Source organism: Thamnophis sirtalis, unplaced genomic scaffold (genome assembly GCF_051295495.1).
Source record: "Thamnophis sirtalis isolate CommonGarterSnake01/CBP01778 unplaced genomic scaffold, rThaSir2_p1.2 scaffold_1, whole genome shotgun sequence".
NCBI lineage: Eukaryota > Metazoa > Chordata > Lepidosauria > Squamata > Natricidae > Thamnophis > Thamnophis sirtalis.
The window spans coordinates 115,197,463-115,219,799 of NW_028261381.1; the positions used below are offsets into that span (position 1 = coordinate 115,197,463).

General features: G+C 42.6%; 1 protein-coding gene across 3 annotated transcripts in view; it reads left to right on the plus strand.

Moving 5' to 3' along the window:
* Positions 1–9,545, plus strand: part of PLCB2 (phospholipase C beta 2) — a 63,136-nt gene extending 53,591 nt beyond the window's left edge. For all 3 annotated transcript variants that reach the window (XM_087722808.1, XM_087722788.1, XM_087722798.1), the window contains 6 exons: positions 2,668–2,839; positions 4,234–4,310; positions 4,520–4,612; positions 6,100–6,157; positions 8,013–8,099; positions 9,214–9,545. In XM_087722808.1, the coding sequence (XP_087578934.1) occupies positions 2,668–2,839; positions 4,234–4,310; positions 4,520–4,612; positions 6,100–6,157; positions 8,013–8,099; positions 9,214–9,483 (757 nt within the window). In that variant the 3' untranslated portion in view covers positions 9,484–9,545. The remainder of the gene's footprint in view (positions 1–2,667; positions 2,840–4,233; positions 4,311–4,519; positions 4,613–6,099; positions 6,158–8,012; positions 8,100–9,213) is intronic.
* The last annotated feature ends 12,792 nt before the right edge of the window (positions 9,546–22,337 follow it).

Here is a 22,337-nt window from a genome sequence, read left to right on the forward strand (position 1 = left end):
CTTGGTGACATAAGGGTTTAGGGTTTTAGGGTTTTATTAACATTTATAGGCCGCCCTTTTCCCTGAGGGGACTCAGGGCGGCTTACATAAAATCAAGGGAGGGATATACAAACAATAGCACAGACAAAACATAGAATAAAATAATGAGCAACATTCATTCATCATTCGGGTGGGGGCAATTATCTTTGTCCCCAGGCCTGACGGGCTAGCCAGGTCTTAAGGGCTGTGCGGAAGGCCTGGACGGTGGTGAGGGTATGAATCTCCACGGGGAGATCGTTCCAAAGGGTCGGAGCTACTACTGAGAAGGCTCTCCTCCTTGTAGTTGCCAGCCGGCACTGGCTGGCAGATGGAACTCGGAGGAGGCCTAGTCTATGAGATCTAATTGGTCGCAGGGAGGTAATTGGCAGGAGGCGGTCTCTCAAGTACGCAGACCCACTACCATGGAGGGCTTTATGGGTGACAAGTAGCACCTTGAAGCACACCCGGAGATCGACAGGTAGCCAGCGCAGCTCGCGGAGGATAGGTGTTATGTGGGTGAACCGAGGTGCACCCACGATCACTCGCGCGGCTGCGTTCTGGACTAGCTGAAGTCGCCGGATGCTCTTCAAGGGCAGCCCCATGTAGAGCACATTGCAGTATTCCAGCCTAGAGGTCACAAGGGCCCGAGTGACTGTTGTGAGAGCCTCCCGATTCAGGTAGGGTCGCAACTGGCGCACCAGGCGAACCTGGGCAAATGCCCCCCTGGTCACAGCCGTCAAATGATGGTCGAAAGTCAGCTGTGGGTCCAGGAGGACTCCCAAGTTGCGAACCCTCTCTGAGGGGTGTAGAATTTGACCCCCCAGCCTGAGCGATGGAGCACTGGTCGAATTATTGGGAGGAAAACACAACAGCCACTCGGTCTTCTCCGGGTTGAGTACAAGCTTGTTAGCCCTCATCCAGTCCATAACGGCCTCAAGACCCCGGTTCATCACGTCCACCGCTTCATTGAGTTGGCACGGGGCGGACAGATACAACTGGGTATCGTCCGCATATTGATGGTATCTTATCCCGTGCCTTCGAATGATCTCACCCAGCGGTTTCATGTAGATGTTGAATAGTAGGGGGGATAAGACCGAACCCTGTGGCACCCCATATGTTAGGGGCCTAGGGGTCGATCTCTGCCCCCCCACTAACACCGACTGCGACCTGTCCGAGAGGTAGGAGGAGAACCACCGTAACACAGTGCCTCCCACTCCCACCTCCCGCAGTCGTCGCAGAAGGATACCATGGTCGATGGTATCGAAAGCCGCCGAGAGGTCAAGAAGAACTAGGATGGAGGGATGGCCTCCATCTCTGGCTCTCCAAAGATCATCGGTCAATGCAACCAAAGCGGTTTCTGTGCTGTAACCGGGTCTGAAGCCTGACTGGAAGGGGTCAAGATAACATGGAGCTCCATAGTGGTTCCCCATCTAGACCTAACTAGATTTGGTTCTGCTTAACTTGTTAGCATGCTAAATGGATTATGACCAACTCATAATGGTAGGGTCAATAAGAGGGCTTGCCACTTACCTTTACTTTCACTGCACCTGCCTCTGGATATATGTTTAGCCAAGCAAAAGAGCTGGAGGAATGGAATTCAATCACTAGACATGTGATTGCCTGAAATAAAATTATCTAGGCATATTTTTCTTCCTATTTTCCCATGTTCCACCTTCCTGGCCTGTAGTTCTTCCAACAATATAGTCCAATATAGTCAGCTCCATCTATCTGTATCCTATCTGCAGCCTATATAATAGACTACAGTCTAGAGCAGTGTTTCTCAGCAACTTGAAGATGTGTTCTTAAAGATCTTAAAGTTGCTTAGATTGAAAAACTGAGCTAGGAAAAACATTGCTTCCGCTCAGAAAAATAGACATAGAGAAGAGTATTTTCCTGTACATACATGCAATTTCCGGGTTCCCTAATTTCACAATCAAGTTTTTCCTTTTCCAATATTTGGGGGTGATGGTGTTTGAATGGCTCTTAAAAATGAATTTCTGCGTTGCCAAAAGTAGGTACTTTCCTGCGTTTAAATGGCAGATCTGGTGCATTTCTTGAAGTACTGGTATATTCATGTCATAAACATTTAGTATATGAAAGGACACTATCTTAACAATATGAATGTTATGCTTTTCCAGTACGGATTTGGTAGAAATTAGAATATGGGGTTATATGTGTTAATATGGTGGCATTGTATTATTCTTAGTGCCAGAAAAAGGTGTGGGAAGCAGCCCTTTAACTAAGTGGTTTATTCCCAGTGCTATTCAAATGCGCCATACAAGAATGTTATGAAATAGGAGAACAGGCATTACACAGTTCCAGATACCAGACAGAATTAAATTAATATATAAATAAACTTTACTTTCTAAAATAGCAAGATCAGAGTAAGAAATTCCAAATTTCTCTGACATAAAAGTAAGAGTTTGAACGCCACTCTAGCTGCTGGAATGCAATTGTTTTGCTCTTTTGTCAAATAGTGCATGTCTATTGAGGAAGCAGATCAAAAAATTGTGGAGTATTACTGATGACTCTTTCATTTACTGATCTGCTCATTGAGTATATATCATGACAATATGCCAGGTGAAAAGGGAAGTACAGTCAGGGTCTGGCTATTTCTGCTTTAGATTGAAAATTGTTGTGTCTCTGAAGTTACAGGATAGTTTTGGATGAAAGCATCACAAAGGGAAACGCTGCAGAATTGACCGAGAATGCTGATAATAAAATGATGGAGCTAAAAGAGAAATTGGAGGAAGAATTACTCCACCTGGGAGAAGAACAGTATGATGCAATCTGGAAGAAGAAAGATCAGCATGCTATAGAGGTATACCATATTTGTATTAACATTCTTTGATTTAATTACTTAATAAACAGCACCAATGAACCTGAATCATTTCATTAAGATTGCATTGTTATACATGCTAAACTTGTCAGATGGCTTTAAACCCAATCCAAATCTGCTATTTGAATTCACATTGTTGTTTTTGGGGGGAAAGGTCATACTGTGTGTGAATATGGCTTCCTGATATTACCAAAATGATATTTCACGTATTTCTGGGGCACTCAATTAAATTGATGTCAGAACTGATCATTCCTTGGCAATTCTGAAGAAAATTTATCGTTTGAGAGTCACAGGTGGGAGATCTCATCAGTCCCTCCCTTCTGCAAATTTGTGTAAATGACACGTTTGTTCACTCACTCTCACACACCCGTGTGCAACATGACTGTATATTACAAACACAGCTTTGGAAACATCTGGAGCCATTGAATTAATCACTTGCTGTATAGTTCCTAAGGTAAGAAAGTGGCCCATTCTTCTTTCCCATGTTTTCCCTGTTCAACTTTCCCATTAAGGCCCATAGCAAACCTACTTCAAATGATTAGAATGATGTGGGAAGTTGTAGAAAACATTTCAAGGAGAAGAAAGGATCAATGTTCTCTTCCTTCCTTTATGAGCCTCTATTAAATCTGAGTGCCTTCGGTGGAAAGGACCCTTCTAGTTCCAACTCAGGATAATGTCTATGGAGATCATCAGTCATCCAGGTCATGATGGTTGCCACTATGTAGAAAAGATGTGGAGACTCTAGAAAGAGTGCAGAGAAGAGTAACAAAGATGATTAGGGGAATGGAGGCTAAATCATATAAAGAATGGTTGCAGGAACTGGGTATGTCTAGTTTAATGAAAAGAAAGACCAGGGGTGACATGATAGCCATGTTCCAATATCTAAGGTATTGCCACAAAGACGAGGGTATTGACATATTCTCCAAAGTACCTGAAGGCAGGACAGGAATGGATGGAAACTAATCAAGGAGAGAAGCAACCTAGAACTAAGGAGAAATTTCCTGACAGTTAGAACAATTAATCAGTGGAACAATTTGCCTCCAGAAGTTGTGGGTGCTCCAACAGTGGAAGTTTTAAAGAAGAGATTGGACAACCATTTGTCTGAAATGGTAGGGTTTCCTGCCTGAGTGGGGGATTGGACTAGAAGAACCTCCAAGGTCCCTTCCAACTCTGCTATTGTGTTATGATTGTCCCAAAGCTGCTTTTTCAAAAGGCGATTGGACTTTCTTAGTTTTTCTGGAAGACATCTTACTTCTCATCCTAGAAGCTTCTTCAGTTCTCAGTACTTTTAAAAAGCACTTTTGGGTTAACTTGGGATAATGTTTGAATAAATAAATAATAAAATAAAATATTCTCCTTGTGCTTTGTTTAAACAGAAAGTTGCTAAAATGTTACAGCTTGCAAGAGAGAAGCAAACATCTGAGCTGAAGGCACTAAAGGAGTCTTGGGAAAGGTAATAATAAAATTAATCTCCGTGTGTGCAGATTTTTTTCTATTCATTTTTGTAGCTTTTCTTCAGCCTTATTTTGTTTGTCCATTGTCAAATCTGTTCTTTATAACCTTGAAACCTCTGTGATCTGAGTAGAAAAGGAGCGAACATTTAATATTAACCACAATGCACTGTTAAATTTGTAAACTCAAGCTGATTATCTTTCTTTACAGCGACACTAAAGAAATGAAAAAGAAATTAGAAGTGAAGAGATTGGACAAAATCCAAGCTGTGACTAAGAATCCTGATAAGAGTGCTCAGGAAAGGTATTTTTGACCTCACCCTCAACTGGATTTGTGGTTTTTAATGAAAAGGGAAAATTTAAAATAAATGCATATATTGCTGTACTGTATTGAATTAATGTTTGAACCTAATTTTAATATAGTCCGCCCACTTTCTGCAGCAAGACTTCAAGCTGGAAAATCAAGCATGACTCCCCACAAAACCAAGCATGACTCTCCACGTGAAAAACGGTTTGCACGCTCCTGATTTAGAGTCAATACCTGCTTTGCAGATGTTTTGAGCACGGGAAAGAAGCCATTCTCCTCACTTGAGAACTTAAAACTTGAGAAACGTAGGGAGGTTTAGTCATCGCTTTAAAACATAGTTAACATGACCTGTCTCATTCTTCAAGCTGCAATATAATTGAAAGCATTTGTTTCTAGTTTTGTCAGGGGTGGGCTGCTGGAGGTTCTCAGGGGTTCGGGAGAACCTCTAGCTAAGATTCTGTGCAGTTTGGAGAACACCCAAATCCCACTTCTGGCTGGCCCCGCCCCTCCCCTCCCAGGAGTCCTCATGCGTCCCATTTTGGATGCAGGTAAGTGCAGGGCACACACAGAGGCTCGGGGATGGCAAAAAAAAAATGGGCCTACCAGAAGTTTCTGGCCTCCAGAGGGCCTCTGGAGCCTGGGGAAGCCATTTTTGCCCTCCCAGAGACTCGAGAAAAACCTCCAGAGCCCAGGGAGGGCAAACCCTCCCCCCGCCATGGTGCAGGAGGCCGACTAGGCCATGCCCATCATGGCCACACCCACTCAGCAACTTGGCAGAGAACCTCCTTACTAAAAATTTTGAAGCCTACCCCTGGTTTTGGTTAATTGCAATTCATTGTGCATGACAAGTAAGAAGTATGTTTTCAGGTATGAGGAGTTGTATGTGTAAAAACAATCAAGATTTTAGTCAGGCCTTCACATCTCCTCTCCAGCATGTTTACTAATGAGGATGGCTTCCACGTTCCATCAGTCCTCGTTGAGTATGATTTTAACATAATCAATCTTGATAATCCATGATGAAGTTGGATCATTTGATCACATGAAGGAGAGGAGATGGGAAGGAATGCAAGCCCAAAGTTTCTTACAGTAACTACACCTGGCAGATTCAAAGTATCTTCTTTCTTTCCATCATTTCTTAATATGCTGCTTCTTCACTTCAACCTGCTATTAACCAGTATTTTAGTCTCAGGGCTTTATTGTGACCACATGTCCAGAACAAATAATAAGCAGCTCATCTTATGGATGATCCTGCCATCTGTAAGTGTTCAAGTGATTAGTATAATTTAGCCAGTCCTGGAGTAGAGTTTGTAAGGGGCTTCTCTTTTGCAGACAAAATTTGTTTTCAGAATTTCCTATAATGAAATTCTTTCTAATTTTAAGTGATTGCATATGTTATGAAAACACTTTATTTAGCGGATGCCTTAAGAACAATCTAAGCTGTAAATTTTAATTAATAAATAAGGTTTGATTTGTTTTTCCTAAAGGTTAAAAAGAGAAGTCAATAATTCACATATTCAGGAAGTTGTAAAAGCAGTCAAGCATGTAAGTAGCTTTCTGGATTCTTTCTGAAGCATCTAAAAGAACAATTATTAGGTCTGCTCTACTGATTTGGGCAAATGCTGTGTCCAGTGATTTACAAATGCTTCCTCCTTCCAAGACACTTGGTTCTAATCCAAGTGTAGGGTCCAAATCAAAGAGGCCTCCCACAGCTTTACACAGATCCCTAGAAGAGGGATAAGTGCAGTGCTGCAAGCTACTTCTGCTGACTGCCAGCTGCCTGCAATTTGGCAGTTCAAATCTCACCAGGCTCAAGGTTGACTCAGCCTTCCATCCTTGTGAGGTGGGTAAAATGAGGGGCCAAATTTTGGGGGGGCAATATGCTGACTCTGTAAACTGCTTAGAGAGCGCTGTATAGCACCGTGAAGCGGTTTATAAGTCTAAATGCTATTGCTTTGGACTCTGACCTTTATTTAGTAGATCACGTGTATTTCACTTCTCTCTTCTGCAATATTTTCAAAGTTGTATTCCCACTGCACTATTTTATATGGCGCCTTGAGTAGCTACAACTCTTACATTATAGTAGCCTTGATACCCATTTCATCTTTTTTTCCTGTGATTTGTGTGGGTGTTAAAACATACTGAAGTTTTCAAATTTTAGACAATTATCCATCTGGGGTCCAGGGTGACGTGCAATGGGGATAAGTATAATTATTCATTATAAGCAAAATAAACACATTGGAAGTAGATTAACATAACATGAAGAAATAAAAAAAGAATAAATAAGTACATTAATTTTAATTAAACATATTTCCCTCTGATCAACTTAATGTGACTAAATATTAAAGCCAATAAGGTCAGGTGGAAATGTAATCAATCAATCAAAATAAACTTTCATATGGCAGAATTTTAATTCATTAATGTCTTTTTCACAACTTAATCTAATTCACAGAGTTGTTATTAGTGAATAATAACAGGAATAAGTGTATGAGGTATATCATTACCATTTTCAAATTGGAACTGAAGCAATTGACCGTTTGCCCCTCCCCTCGGCTTAGTCACGTGATCATAGAATGTTTCTCACCGCCTTAAGACATTCCAAATGCTCGCCTGTGCATGGGACAAACTGATGTCAGGTCAGCTGTCTAGGCATAATGTCCTATGCAGAGAAAAATAAAATTGGGATCAAAGTGTCATGAAACTAAGAAAAAAGACATTGAAGCATTCCTCTTATCGCCTGCGATTCAGAGTCTAAATCTCAGTAGTTATTGGTTTCAGCATTGATATATAGCAAAGTAGTCTAGTACAGGTAGTACTTGAATGTTCTACCAGTTTGTTTAGTAACCATTGGAAGTTACAATGGCACTGAAAAAGGTGACTTATGACCATTTTTCACACTTATGACTGTTTGCAGCATCTCTATGGTCATTCAAAGATTTACATTCAGATGCTTGACAAGTGGTTCATATTTACCCAGGGTCATGTGATCACCTTTTGTGACCTTCTGACCAGCAAAGTCAATGGGGAAGCCAGTTTCACATCAGTGTTACTAATTTAACAACTGAAGTGATTGGGCAATAAAAGTCATAAAATGGTGCAAAACTCACCTAATAAATTTCTCACTTAACAACATAAATTTTGGGGTCAATTGTGGTCGTAAGTCAAGGATTGCCTGTAATATTTAATAGCAAAACAGCAGTTTCATACATCTGATATTTATAGAAAGCATACTGGAATATGGGGCTCTGGGAGGATTAGGAGGGACTGGGACCTAAAATACCCTGCAGACTTCATCACTGGTGTTGTTGTGCCTATAGAATGATACTGCATTGAGATGTTGCATTTATATAATCCCATGGAAGGTTATTCCTTCTAACGTAAATGTTTCTCTTGCTTCAAGATGAATGAGAAACAGTCAAGGCATCAACAAGTCTTGGAAGCAAAGCAGTCGACCTGCCTAGGAAAAATCAAGGAAAAAGAAAGCCAGGTATCACGTGACTAATTTACAGCAAATGTCCTTTCAGAATTAATAGTATAGCAGGAGATCTAGAATAATTTCAAAGGCTTTACAAATTATTTCCCTTCAGAAGTACTGGAATTGCAAATGCCAGCACAGCTCGATCAGCATGGCTGTTCAGGTTCCGGCCGATGGCCTAACATTGACATCTCAAAACACATGGAAGATTGGAGAAGGCTGAGGCAGCCTATTCCCTGCTCTCCAGTCCTCTACTTTTTAAGCCTCCATCTATGCCAGGGATGTCAAACTCAAGGCTTGCGGGCTGGATCGGGTCTGCAGGGTCCTTAGATCATGGGGCCAACCTGGAAAACAGTGAAGGATCGGCCCGCAATGCCTCTGCCAGCAGAAATAGGCTCCTGAGCTCCGATTTTGGCTGCAACGGCCTCCTGTAACCCTCTGCCTGTAAAAACAGAGCTTGCCAAGTGGCCCCCTAGAGCTCTCTTTTCTCTGGCAGAGGGTTGCAGGAGGCCGTCGCAGCTGAAGACGGAGCTCAGGAGCCCGTTGTCACTGGCAGAGCACTCAGGCCACCACAGGTGCTGACACAAATGATGTTAAGCTGGCCATGCTCCCCTGGCCATGCCCCCTTTCCCCCCCAGATCAAACACAACCCTGATGCAGCCCTCCAGGAAATCAAGTTTGACACACCTGATCTTTGCCATTCAGATTGCATTCACTTCCTTGAAGATTCATTCGTGAAATCCTATTTGTTCTGAGCCTCTACATGAAAGCAAGAATAAAGAAGCTGCTAAGGCTTACTTGAATAGAGTTTTTTTCATTTTCTTTTTTTTATCAGAATGCAGTTTTCTTTGGGACTGCTGTACAGTGCATGAGGAAAAGAGGTTGAACCTTTCATTCCCTCCATGTTAGCAAGGTGGAGTTCCCTATAGGCCCCAGTGGGAATGATCTTATCCTCACACCTATAATTACAGCAGAGGAATGGAAAAAGTAATTTACCACAGGGATCTTGTCCTCGGAGAGGAGTATTTTTTTTAAAGTTAGCATTGCTAAAAGACAAATGACTGAATTTGTAAACATGTAACAAACAGGTTTCTCCATTGTGAACCTTTCCTGACTCTTTCTGCAGCTCCAGCAGGAAGCGTTTGCCGAGTATGAAAACAAGATGAAAACTATCAGTGCAGAAGTGCAAGATTCAGTGAAGAACTGCATGAAAGTCTGTTACCCTTTGGAAGCTGACACGGCAAAGAGAGAGGCCCCTGGAGCTTCTGGTGAGGGAGATCAAAGGCCATGTGAGAACCTGGTGACTCCTGAGACTCTAAGATATGCAACTGAAGTGGTGAAGGAGGATGTTATCAGGGATGAAGAAACCACTTATGCCCAAGAGAGCAGATTGTAAAACTCAGTGGAAATCTTATTTTAAAGTTCCTATATTTTAAAAATAAATCTCATTTTGTTTCAGAGTTACATAGAACATCGTGGAATATCTGTTAGTTATCCTATTTTTTGAATAGTAGGACATTTTGATCTGGCAGACTTACATCGGAGGTTTTCACTCTATTTAGATTTACCACTAAAATCCAGCACCAAGAGATATTTCCTACTATCACTACGTAGAATGAGCCTTATTGGGTGGATTTCAACAACAGCCAGCTAGGCAAAAAATTCTGTATTCAGTGTATAAGACGCACCCAGATTCTCAGCCTCTTTTTTGAGGAAAAAAGGTGCGTCTTATGCTTCGAAAAATATGGTAAGTTTTTCAACTCTCCACCTTGACAGGCAGGAAGGTAACAGCCCCATTATCTCAAAAACCAATCTTACTCTGAAGCAATTTGAAGTCCAAGCCAGAAAAAACTGGCTTAGTTGTTAAATGGAAAATGTTGGAAGGAGGAGGGAAAATCAAAAGGCATCAATTCTGGAGTGGAAGACACCACATATAGCCCATGCTGAAGTTTTGGCGGTTATAACCCTTCCCTTCAGAAGATTTTCCAACAATACTATGGAGTGCTGATAACACCCAGTTTATTCTATTTACCAAATTCTCTACATAAAGAGGGATCACTTTCAAAATCTCACATACTATATATTAGCTGATTGCAGAAAACAATTAGTATGTAGTAAGTTCTTAATGGCATTCAGTAGACACCTCTGAAGCATCTCAAGAGTCCTAGTGCACAGTGGAGGTCAACCACAATCCAGAGAAAATGTGTACTGTTCCCATTAATCTAAATTAAATCTGATTGAAAAACAAGATTTCTTCCCTGATAGGAGAGGACCCTTTTCTAGGTTTGGCTGTTTTGTTAAACCACTTTTGTTGTGGGACATCAGCTGACTCAACATCTTAAAGGGGGACAATCATCAGAAAAGAGCAGAAATAGTTCTCGTAATCTGAACAGACACAGCCAATTAACCCAAGTTGCTCTTCTTTATCCCGTGTATATATATGAATCGCCTCACAGATATCCCATTATCATAAAACCTTTGTGACAAAATGCCACTGCTTGCCATCCAATCACATAATCACCTAGATACATATTCTCTCTGGCACTCTTATAAACTAGTTGGGAGAGATGAGTTTTATCTTTTCACAGAGCAATACTCATGAGGGACAGTCGGGAGCTTACAGGCTAAAAGCTGATTGCAGGAGAAGAGATGTCTGACAAACCAGGTTAGACTCAGTGATTTTTAGCTGCTGCAGGTTTCCTTACCCTTGAATAGATCCAAGACCCCTGACGTGTTCCAGGATGAGCCAGAGGAGACTGTGGTTCTAGAGTGGTCCAATGGATCACTACAGATACTGTGACAAGTTATTCATCACTATGATGCCTTTTTCCATCTGCTGTTAATTGCATGTCCAGTTTAGGGGTGAGTGGGGAACAAATCAAACACTTAGATTTGTTAGAAGCTTTTAGTTTTTAGTCCTCTTTTGTTTCTTTCAGGTTATGTAAGCAGGCCAGTCAGCTGTCTTTTTCTAATGCAGTTCTGTGGGCAGCAAAACAGCTAACTCAGTATTGCTGTCCCAACTGTGAAAAAAACAAAAAAACAAAACAGTAAAATCTACGAATAGAAATATATTTTCTAAATCTGGCTACTCTCAAGTCTATCAAAAGAATAATTTGCAATGTGCACCAATTTGTCATCTTTCACAAAACCAGAAGGCATCTGGGGAACTGCAACTGAAATTAGACTAGTGGATGTTTTGAGAAGATCTTGTTTTTCCAGAAGAAATAGATGGCTATTCTCAGGCCATGGAATGGCAAAAGTAACCCTTAAATTATTTGGGGTGGGGAGGGGGGTACTTGCACATAGGTGTCCAGCAAATATGAAACAATTGTGCAGTTTCGCAAACAGTCATACGAGATAATTTTCACTTTAGGAATGACTTCTTGATTAAAACAATGTATGCAAATTCATTCATTCATTCATTCGGGCAGCCATCAATCTAACTTAGGAACTATTAGTGCCACTAGATTCATGATGGCGAACCTATGGCGCACGTGCCAGAGGTGGCACACAGAGCCCTCTCTGTGGGCATGCGCGCCATCACCAGTTCTTCCTCTGTTTTCTGGTGCACACATGCATGCCGGCCAGCTGGTCTTTGCACGTGCCGGATCACCAGAAACCTGAAGAGCAGCTAGCTGGCGCGCATGGGTTTGCTGAAACCCAAAGACCAGATGGCCTTTGGGTTTCCAGTGCTCTGGCATATGTGCACACATTCCGGTTTGTGCACTCGGATCCGAAAAGGTTCACAATCACTACACTAGATCATGGCCTCTGTCAGTTGTGGGTTTCAAACTTTTAGAACCTCTTCTGTAGGTGTGGCTTGCTTTGTGGGAGTGGCTTGCCAGCCATGTGACCGGGTGGGAGTGGCTTGCTGGCCATGTGACTGGGTGGGCATGGCCAACTTGTAAAATGTGGTGAAACTCATTTAACAACGCTCTGGCTCAGCAACCAAAATGTTGGCTCAGAAACTCTGGCATTTGAAGCATGCAAGTCTTAAAGCTGTCAAGTTACAAGACCCTTGCACCCCTAACCCTTTAGAAAAAAAAAACCAGGGGTGTTCAATCTTGACAGCTTTAATACTTGTGGACTTCAACTCCCAGAATTCCTCCTCTTGCTCTTCATCTTGATGATGGGCGGATGGGCGTGGGGAGGGAGCTGGAACCGGTTCTAAACGGCATTGTAGATTTGTAAAACCTTTTCTATAGAAGAGGTTAAAACTGGCAGGAACCCACCCTTGGCCTCTGTGCAAAAGGAGAGGGAGTGATGTGTTTGGAGCAATTCAAACATCTGCAGAGAAAGGCTTCACCCTTACATTAAAAAAGGAAGAAATCTAACTCTTCAGTGGTTATCATAGCTGCCCTTAAGACACTTTCTGACTTGATTTTATGGATCTCAGGTGAATCGAAACTTCTGAGAGTTCAAGGTGCTAGAAAGCCATCTTAGAACTGCTTTACTAAGGAATAATCAAATAACAGATACATATCATCAGTAAGATTTCTTCATTTGTAATATTTAAGAAAATATTGTATCATTAATTCTAGCAAGTCACTGGCCTCTCATAAAGTATGAAACTGTCCCACCACCAACATTGATGCCACAGGTGGGTTCCTATCAGTTCGGACCGGTTCGGCCCAGGGGTGAGTTGCTTCTGGCATAACTGATGGTTCGGTACATGTGCAATTTTGCTTGCTTTGCTCGCGCACACACCAGATGAGCACTCTAGCGTGTGCACAGTTGCCTATAAATAGGACTGCGCATGTGTAGAACATTAAAAAATGAGGGAAAAAAACATGCCTCGCCAACCGGGGAACCGGTTCGGAGGCGTGGCAGGCCTGGGTTGCTGCCAGCTCCGGCGACTCAGGCCAGCATACCACTACCAATTCGGCTGAACCGGTCCGAACCAGTAGGAACCCACCTCTGGTTCGGCTGAACCATTAGTGGTTTGCTGGCCTGGGTCACCAGAACCAGCAGCGACCCAGGCCTGCCACACCTCCAAACCGGTACTCTGGTAGGCGTAGCATGTTTTTTCCCCCATTTTTAAATGTTCTGCGCATGCACAGACCTATTTATGGGTAACTGCGCACGTGTGCGGAGCGAGTGCAAAATTGCATGTGCACTGAACCAGCAGTAATACCAGCAGCAACCCACTCCTGATTCATGCATGTATTTTTTTAGTGCTTTATTTTTTTAATGGGAAGAGGGCTTTTAAAAGTACAGTTTGGAGACTGAAAAGATGGTAAATCTCTGGTTGATATACTGGTAGAAAGTATAGCCAGCCTCATAATAGGCAATATTTCTAATAAATTGATCCATTCTCTTCTCAAATCTTGCCTGGCTAAAATGAATTGATTGCAATATAAATGTTTCTAGACTGGCCATTTTTCTAAAGTATTGTTTCTACATATCATCAGCTCTGGAAATACATATAAGGGATTAAACCTGGAAGATTCATAGGCAGAACAGTTTCCACACAATATGCTTGAGAAAGGAAGAATCCATTCAATTAAAAATAATTCTGTACCCTCATGAGGCTCAGAAATGATTGTTAAGATGCTTGGAAATACCATAATGTTGTAGCAATTTATTCAGTTTGTCAACAAAGTACACCCTTTTTACAAATATATGCTTCCCCCCCCTCCCCAAATTAAAACATTAAAAAAATATTAAAATATTGCATCAAAGTGTGGGGGTATGCATGTATGCACAACTGCTCTAGTTTCTCTCTAATTGCATTACACTATAAATCTTATATCTCCCAGAAGCAATCAACAGTGCCAAATGAGAGAAAGCTGAATTTGATTAGCCAATCACTGTAAGATTGGAATGATTTACATTTTTCGAAAAGGGGAATATGTGTTATGATATGAGAGCCAAGCACCACAAACAGGATGAGCTCAAGTAACTTGCCCCAATAACAAGAACTTGTTCACTTTGCAGTTTAAAAGCATGTAAATGTGATTAGCAACAGCACTTAGACTCATATACTGCTTCATAGTGCTTTTACAGCCCTCTCTAAGCAGTTTATAGAGTCAGCATATTGCCCCCAACAATTTGGGTCCTCATTTTACCCACCTCGCAAGGATGGAAGGCTGTCAACCTAGAGCCAGTGAGAATCAAACTGCTGGCAGCCGACAGTCAGCAGAATTAGCCTGCAATGCTGCATTCTAACCACTCTGCCACCACGACTCTTATAAATAGATAGCACTTTGGTGTAAAGGTAACACTATTCTGTGTGCCTTGGCGTATGATCACAGAAATGTCTTCAGACAATGCTGGCTCCCTCAGCTAAGAAACTAATGATACTGTTTCCTAGAGTTAGGCACAACTGGAAAAGCAAAATCTTTACCTTTTATTAAATTACTAGCTATATCCGGCCATGCATTGCTGTGGCCCAGTCTGGTTAAATGGAAAAGAAATAAAAAAGAAAGCACAAGTTTTTAATATGTTTAATTTCACAATGCTTGTGGGTATACAATATTTTTTGTTGTTCCATTGTCTGTGCAGATATAGAGATTGTCTGGCTTGCCGACTCTAGAACACATATAATTGTCCATGTGAGAAACAATTTTCAATTGCTGGAAAGACATTGGACCAGGCACATTTACCAAAAGCAAGTGAAGAAAGAAACATTCCCAGGGTAGTTCCCTCCGGGCAGGGTCATGCTGTTGCCAGCAGCAGCAAGGTTCGTGAGGGTCTTGCCCACCTGGCGGGCCCTGCCACTCACTGCACCGGCCATGGCTCCCCCGGCAGAGGTGGGCCCCGCATGGAAGTAAGCCACGGTGGCCCCTGCAAGAGCCATCACGGAGGACGCTCACACAGGCCCCAGCCTGCTGCCCTCCAAGCTTCCCGCGATGGGCAGCCATCGGAACGACGGGCTGGATGGGACCCCTCTGGACATGGGTGGGGGGACCCCAGCGTGGGAGGGAGGCTGGGGGTGTCCCCGGTGGGTGTAGTGGGGTGGTGGGTGGGCATTGCTGTTGATCAGGCCTCGGGGCTGCTGGGCCGGGCGAGGCTGGTTGGGGGAGACGGTGCCGGGGTTGTCGGTCTCGTGGAAGTTGTTGAGCGTCTCCTCGGAGGAGCTGCGCTCAGGCTCCCCCAAGTTGGTGGCCCGGGAGAGTGAGACATCCAAAATCTCGGAGGAGGAAAGTCCTCAGTGTGCGACTCGTCCAGGTCATCGTAGCTCTCTGTGTCTTTGGTGATGCTGTTGATGGAGCTGATGCTGGCTGAGATCTGCACTGGGGTCACGCTGGTGATCTGGAAGCTGCTCTTCTTCTTCAACTGGGCACCCGCCGGACCCCCGACACCTCCTCCTCCCTGCGAGAGCAGCACCAGGCTCTGCAGCGGAGGCACCCCAGGAGGGTAGGAGGAGACCGAGAACGAGGCGGCGGCGGAGGCTGGGGGAGGCAGTGGCGGAGGCCGGGGGAGGCAGCGTCGGTTGGGCCAGCAGACCGGGCAGGAAGTCCCCCAAGCCAGCGCTGCTGCTGCTGCTGCTGCTGCTGCTGCTGCCAGCCCACCAAGGCAGCATCGCAGGCTGTGATATCTTCTTCCTCTCCTGCGCCTCCGCCACTGAGTCAGGCTGCTGCTGCTGCTGCTGCGGCTGCATTGGGGCCGGCGGGAGGAAGGCCCAATGCCGTTACCGACGACGACGATGCCTACTTCAGGAGCTGGCCCAGCCAGGCTGAGGAGAGGAGGAGGAGGTGACCGCCGCCCCAACCCGGCTTCCCTCAGCAGCAGCGGTGAAAGGAGGTGGCTGGTGTCCCCTGAGGAGCAGGAGAAGGAGGAAGGAGCCACCCCTGGTAATGCGGACGTGAGGCCACCGCTGCAGTCACCGTCTCACGGGGCACCGAGCGGCCGCCCCAGCCCTGCTGCACCTCAGGCTGACACCGCCAACACCGCCCCATTGGAGCCGCCTTGGCGAGCCGCATCTGGCTCACTGTGAGGGGGGTGGAGAGCGCGCATGGCCGGGCTGAGGAGACGCTCCACCTCCTCTGGACCTTTGCTGGGCTGGGCAGGGAGAGGCTGGCTTAAGGGTGGGGGGAGGCGGCTGAGGGATGGCTTAGGCGCCGCCCGCCGCAGACAGGAAAGGCCTGGTGGAAGGGGAAGGGAGAGGGGTGGGGGAGGCTGAAGGGCTTCGGCTCCCCTTGGCGGAAATGGCTGAAGCTCATCGGAAAAGGGGCGGAAAGGGGAAAGGGTGCGGCCGCAGCCCAGCCACACATATAAAGGGACCATCGGGACGAAGCTGGAGAGAGGCCGAACTGTTCCGAATATACTATACTCACAAAATGAACGCTATGATAAACAACACAGCTCAATTCCAACGCAATGTCACACGAAATAATTAAATCAAAATGAAAATAAATCAAAATCTATGAAAATTCAATATAACAATGCAATCTGAAACATTGAAATGGAATCATGAAATATTTAGTATAGTGTGTGTTGCTTTTACGTCCAACAGACGGCTCTGGCTTTCAAAAACATGTTTTTACCTTTCAGAGGTGTGACATCTATATAATATAGGTATATAAAAACATGTATTTGAATGCAACGTTGTGTCAAAATTTCGAAGCAATCAGTGAAGAACTTTCAGAAATTTAAGATTTTGAACAAACTAACATTTACATTTTTATTTATATAGATATATGTATGCATGTCTGTGTGTGTGTGTGTGTCTGTCTGTGTCTGTATGTATGTATGCATGCATGCATGTACCCATCCATCCTTATGATCACAATGGAGACCAACAATTCTGTTGCTAAATGAGTTAGTAAGTTAATTTTGCCCCATTTTACAACCTTTCTTGCCACAGTTGTGAAGGGAATCACTGCAATTGTAAAGTTAGTAGCAAAGTTGTTAAGTGAATCTGACATCCCCATTGATTTTGCTAGTTACAAAGTTGTAAAAAGTGATCACATGACCCCGGGACACAGCAACCATCATAAATAGGAGTCAGTAGCCAAGCTTCTGAATCTGGATCATGTGATCATGGGGATGCTGCAAGAGTCATAAGTGTGAAAAATGGTCATAAGTCTCTCTTTTCAGTGAATGAACTACTATATGTTGAGGATGATCTCTCTCTCTCTCTCTCTCTCTCTCTTTCTCTGTCTATTATGGAATATTTTTTTTATTTAAAGCAGGGTTTTTAGTGCTATATTAACCACTGCCTCCTTTTCCTCTGCCTTTTAAATACCTGGACAGGAATTCATATCAGGTTACAAGCCTCCTGATGAAAGAAAAACAATTCCCTGTTTTATGTGTTACTGGCAAGCTTCCTTTTATTTCTATGTAATTTCTACCATTCATAATTTCAAATCTTATACAGAAACAGCAGGTAACTAGGGTTCTTCAACTACTGCTGGATTAAAAGGTTTAAACAGCAAGACAAACCATGGAGAATGCCAAGGCTATCGTTCAGCAACATGTTCCCCATCCCTTCAGTAATAGGTAGAAGAAGAAAAAATATTGCTTTCATGAGCCATAATTAGAACTCAGTTGGGTTTTAAATGCTTTGAAGCCAGATAGGAATTTAATCTTTTTGCGTCTGGGGATTGCCAGATCACATGGAAAATCAAGAACAAAAGACTAACTTCATCCCAGGAGGATAACAATAACAACAACTAGAATAATCATCACAAATCATCATCAAATGGTGGGTGGGGGGGTACCATTTTATTGTTGAATTAATCAACTATTAGAATTTACTATCAAAATTATAGGTGCTATATACCCTTCAACAGTCGGTGAAGAAAGCAAACTGAAGGGTGTATGTCAGTAGGAAAGACTTCCGAAGGATGGGTCATTAAATTGTTGATTTGAAGTGCAAAGGCGCAGCTGTTTTCAGTCTGTTATTTTATCACCACACTCAGGCATTTCATCAGACTTACTGCAATACTCATGATGAGAGAAATAATCATGCAAATAATCAGAGAAGGATACGCTGTAAAGGCCACTGTTACCATTTTATATTTAGAACCATCTGAATGCTACCTGAAGTTGTGAAGCTATTATTTAATGGTGCCCTATAAAATATGAGCAATTCCTACTGTGGATAATTAGAGGTGTGTAAAAGAGCATAGCCATTTATCCACAAAACATTCAGTAGATCCTTTACTTTTGCCATCCTTTCTCTACACTGATTAGTACAGTATCCCTTGAGTCTTGGGATTCCCATGCAGTTATCTTTAGATGACTCATGGATAAAATCAGGCAACAATTGTTGGCAACAATAAAGTAGTAGTTTGCCATTGGCTTCTTCTGGGATATATTTCCAGTTCTTAGTCTGTTCTGCCGTCTTGGAATTCTGTGCTGTTCTCTCAGCTATTAATTAGGACTGATCCTCTTTAGTCTCCTTATGTAGACAAGGTCAGCCAAGTACTAATCACATTCAAGAGTTTTTATATTTTTTCTAAAAAGATGATGTGATGATACTTATTACAGTAATTACAAACAAGACCAAAAAAACAGTATTCATCTCAAATTAATTAAGATACAAAGAACTGTTGAATTAGACCCAGAATAAGATGTGGGAGAATGTGACATTCAGTTCCCTCTGAGCTTCTGGTTAACAAGCTACATGGGTACAAGTTAGAAGTATAATAATTAATCTTCAAGGGGATTTGTGCACAAATTATGCCAAGAACAGGCTGTATAAAAGATTGAATGAATGAATGAATGAATGAATGAATGAATGAATGAATGAATGAATAATATTTAAACAGTACCTCCCTCTCAACTTGTTATCCAATTAAAGAAAGCTATCAAGCAAGGTGTCATAAGGGTCAGTCCAGAGTATTGGACTATGTATTTTCAACATTTTTATTAATGATTCAGATGATAAGATGGAAGAAAGACTTATAAAATTTGGAGAAGACACCCAATTGAGAGAGAAACCTAATCTTTTAGAAGACAGAAATGACATTCAAAGTTGTACTGCTAAATCAGTAGAGTGATCTGAAAACAGCAAATAAAATTTTACACAGACAAATGGAAAAAAATGTTTAATACACAAATACAGGATGAGACCACTTAAAATGTAGCCAATAGTACATGAAAAATAACTTATAATTCTCGTTATCACAGAATATGCATTAACAGTGTAATAGGACTTCAAAAAGACAAATGTGGTTTTAAATGCCTCAATGGAAATATATTTTCTAAATCTTGAGAAATAATCACTCTATTCTATCCTTCACCAATTATATCCCATGTAAATATTATCCTGTACACTAAGGAATATTTAAATTGAAAGAGGTGTATACATATGCAAAGGATTTATCAAGGTATTAGAAATAAATCTTATGAAGATGGACTAAAATATTTTCCTCATCTAAATCTGGCGCAAACATGCTCTGGCAACAATCTCTCTTCATTCCAGTGTCCTCACATTCACCTGATCTCTAGGCCATAAATGAGGCAACCTTAAGCAATCTTCAACTTTCCAAAACTTTTTCTCATGGATATAACCAGCTGCATTTCACTAATCTTTTTGTTGGTGTTGCAGTCAGAAGGCCTTTTGTTGTTGTTAGTTGCGAAGTCATGTCCGACACATTGTGACCCCATGAACAATGTTCCTCCAGGCCTTCCTGTCCTCTACCATCCCCCGGAGTCCATTTAAGCTCACATCTACTGCTTCAGTGACTCCATCCAGCCGCCCCATTCTCTGTCATTCCATTTTTTTTTCTTTTGCACTCAATCTTTCCCAGCATTAGGCTCTTCTCCAGTCAGCATATTTATTATTTCCAAAAATGCCTCTGGAACCCAAATGAATGTCATAAACTCTGAGGAAAGGAGAAAAGATAGGTGATTGGTGCCATCAAGTTCATGTTGACCCCCATCTACAACATAGAGAGACCTTCTTCGGGATGATCTGTCTCCAGCCTGACTCTATAAGTCTTCAAGTGATGCACCTGTTGCATCTTGTCTCTCTTCCGTGCTGCTCTCTACCCTCCTCTTCCCTTCCACCTTTCCCAGGTTTGTGTATTTCTCAAGAGAACTGAGTCTTTGTATCCAACGTATGATAATTTCAGCCTGGTTATATTTACTTTTTTATATCCCACCTTTGTTACTTTTGCAAATAACTCAAGGCATAAACATTTTCAACACAACCTTCCTCTTCCCATTTCCTCCCAACAACAACCCTGTGAGGTGGGTTGGACTGAGAGAGAGAATGATTGGCCCAAAGTTACTTTTCATGGCTAAATCAGAACTAGAACTCACAACCTCCCAGTTTCTACCCTGCTGCCTTAGCCAAGTAAGAACTCTTCATTTCTTCAATAAGAATAATAGTTGTTGTGGTTTCATTTGAAAGTCTGCCCATCTGTGAAGAAGAGAGACAAAAACAGAGGCAAAAGGGGAAGCAGATAACTTTCTGATAAAGCTATGCTTTGTATCTGGATAAATCCTGTCTTTTTTGTAATAAGGCCAGTCCTCTCAGCCAGTCGTTAACAACAATATGCCTAGCATAACATAAGAAATCCTGATTTAGCCACCTTTTAAGCATCTTTTGAATTTACTTGGAACCTGGAGTTGGAGGAAGACAATGTTCCTCTAGGCCTTCCTGTCCTCTACCATCCCCCGGAGTCCATTTAAGCTCACGTCTACTACTTCAGTGACTCCATCCAGCCACTTCATTCTCTGTCATTCCTTTTCTTTTTCTTTTTTTTTGCCCTCAATGTTTCCCAGCATTAGGCTCTTCTCCAGTGAGTCCTTCCTTCTCATTAGGTGGCCAGAGTATTTGAGTTACGGTAAGGCCTTTAGGGAGTGACATCACCCCAGTTCCTGTTAACCACTCTACACTGATGGAGAGATGCCCCTTCCTTCTAGTTCCTAGACTCTATTGTTCAGAACCTGTTTGGTTTGAGCAGTGAGGAGATTACAGCTCTTCAAACCAGGTTTTCTCCTTGTAGAAAAAGGGAGTGTGGACCATAAGCTTTCCACCACGGAAAAGTGCAGTATGAAGCTTGAGAGCACCACTGTCACCACACAGCCTTTCCCTTTGTACTTGTCAACTCTTAGAATTCAGCTGTTGTTAGTCGCTAGATATAGTTATAGCTAAACCAATTTTCAAAGGACATAAGAGTCAACTTTGAAGGGGACAGGATTGAATAGTGTAGTTGGAAAGCATCTCCCACTTCATCGTGAAGCCTTCTCCAGGGCCTTATATGGAGTCCTCTTCAATACACTTGTGCAAAAAGATTGCACAAAGCCAGAACAAGTTTTGACACAAGTCTAAACCTATCAATCCAACTGTTGGGCAAAATTCACCTTCTCCCCAGCTCACTCCATTCGTGGAGAATGAGTGAAGGTTCCAGTCTTCCATCAGCAGGTCATGTCTGGATGGAGGGGTGAAAAACAAAACTGTGGCAAAGCCTCAATCCCTTTCCTTAATTTGCTTTGAAGATACCACTCTGAAGACAACATCTGGTAGCAACGTAAAACAGACAGGATAGAGAATGGCAGCAGGATAGCAAATGGTAGTTTTTTAGCTCAAGCACTCATGGGTACCACGTTTAAATCTGCAGTCGCTTAGAAGCCTAATGGAAATTAACTTCCATATAGTTCTCTTGGCAACCATATTGCTTTCCACTGCCTTCTTCCAAGATAGTTTTTCAACGTCCCTATCTACATGTAGCCCTCAACTTACTACCAGAATTGGGACCAAAATTTCTGTTACTAAGCAAGGTGGTTGTTAAATGATTTTCGTCCAAATTTATGATCTTTTTTCCCCACAGTCGTTAAGCAAATCACTGTGGTTGTTATGTGAATCATGTGATTGTTAAATTAATCTGCTTCCTCCATTGAAACTGCTTGTCAGAAACTGGCTGGGACCCCCTAGGGATGCTGTAACTATCGTAAGTACATGCTGGTTGCTGAGCACTTGAATTTTGATCACATCGCTGTGGGGATACTGCAAAGTCATGAGTGTGAGGGCCAATTTAAGTCATTTTTTTCATTCCTGTTGTATCTCTAAATGGTTAATAAACAAACCAAGGATTATCTGTATCAGCAGTCCGTGACCCGTCAAAAGCGGTAAGGGTTAGGTTAAGGGTTAGGGTTAGGGTTAGGTTAAGGGTTAGGGTCAGGTTTAGAGCGTTAGCGTTAAGTTTAGCGTTAGGTTAAGGGTTAGCGTTAGGTTTTTCGTTACGTTAACGGTTAGGTTTAGGGTTAGATTTAGGGTTAGGTTAAGGGTTAGGGTTAGGGTTAGGTTTAGGGTTAGGTTTGGGGGGGTTAGGGGAAGGTTTTAGCTTTATT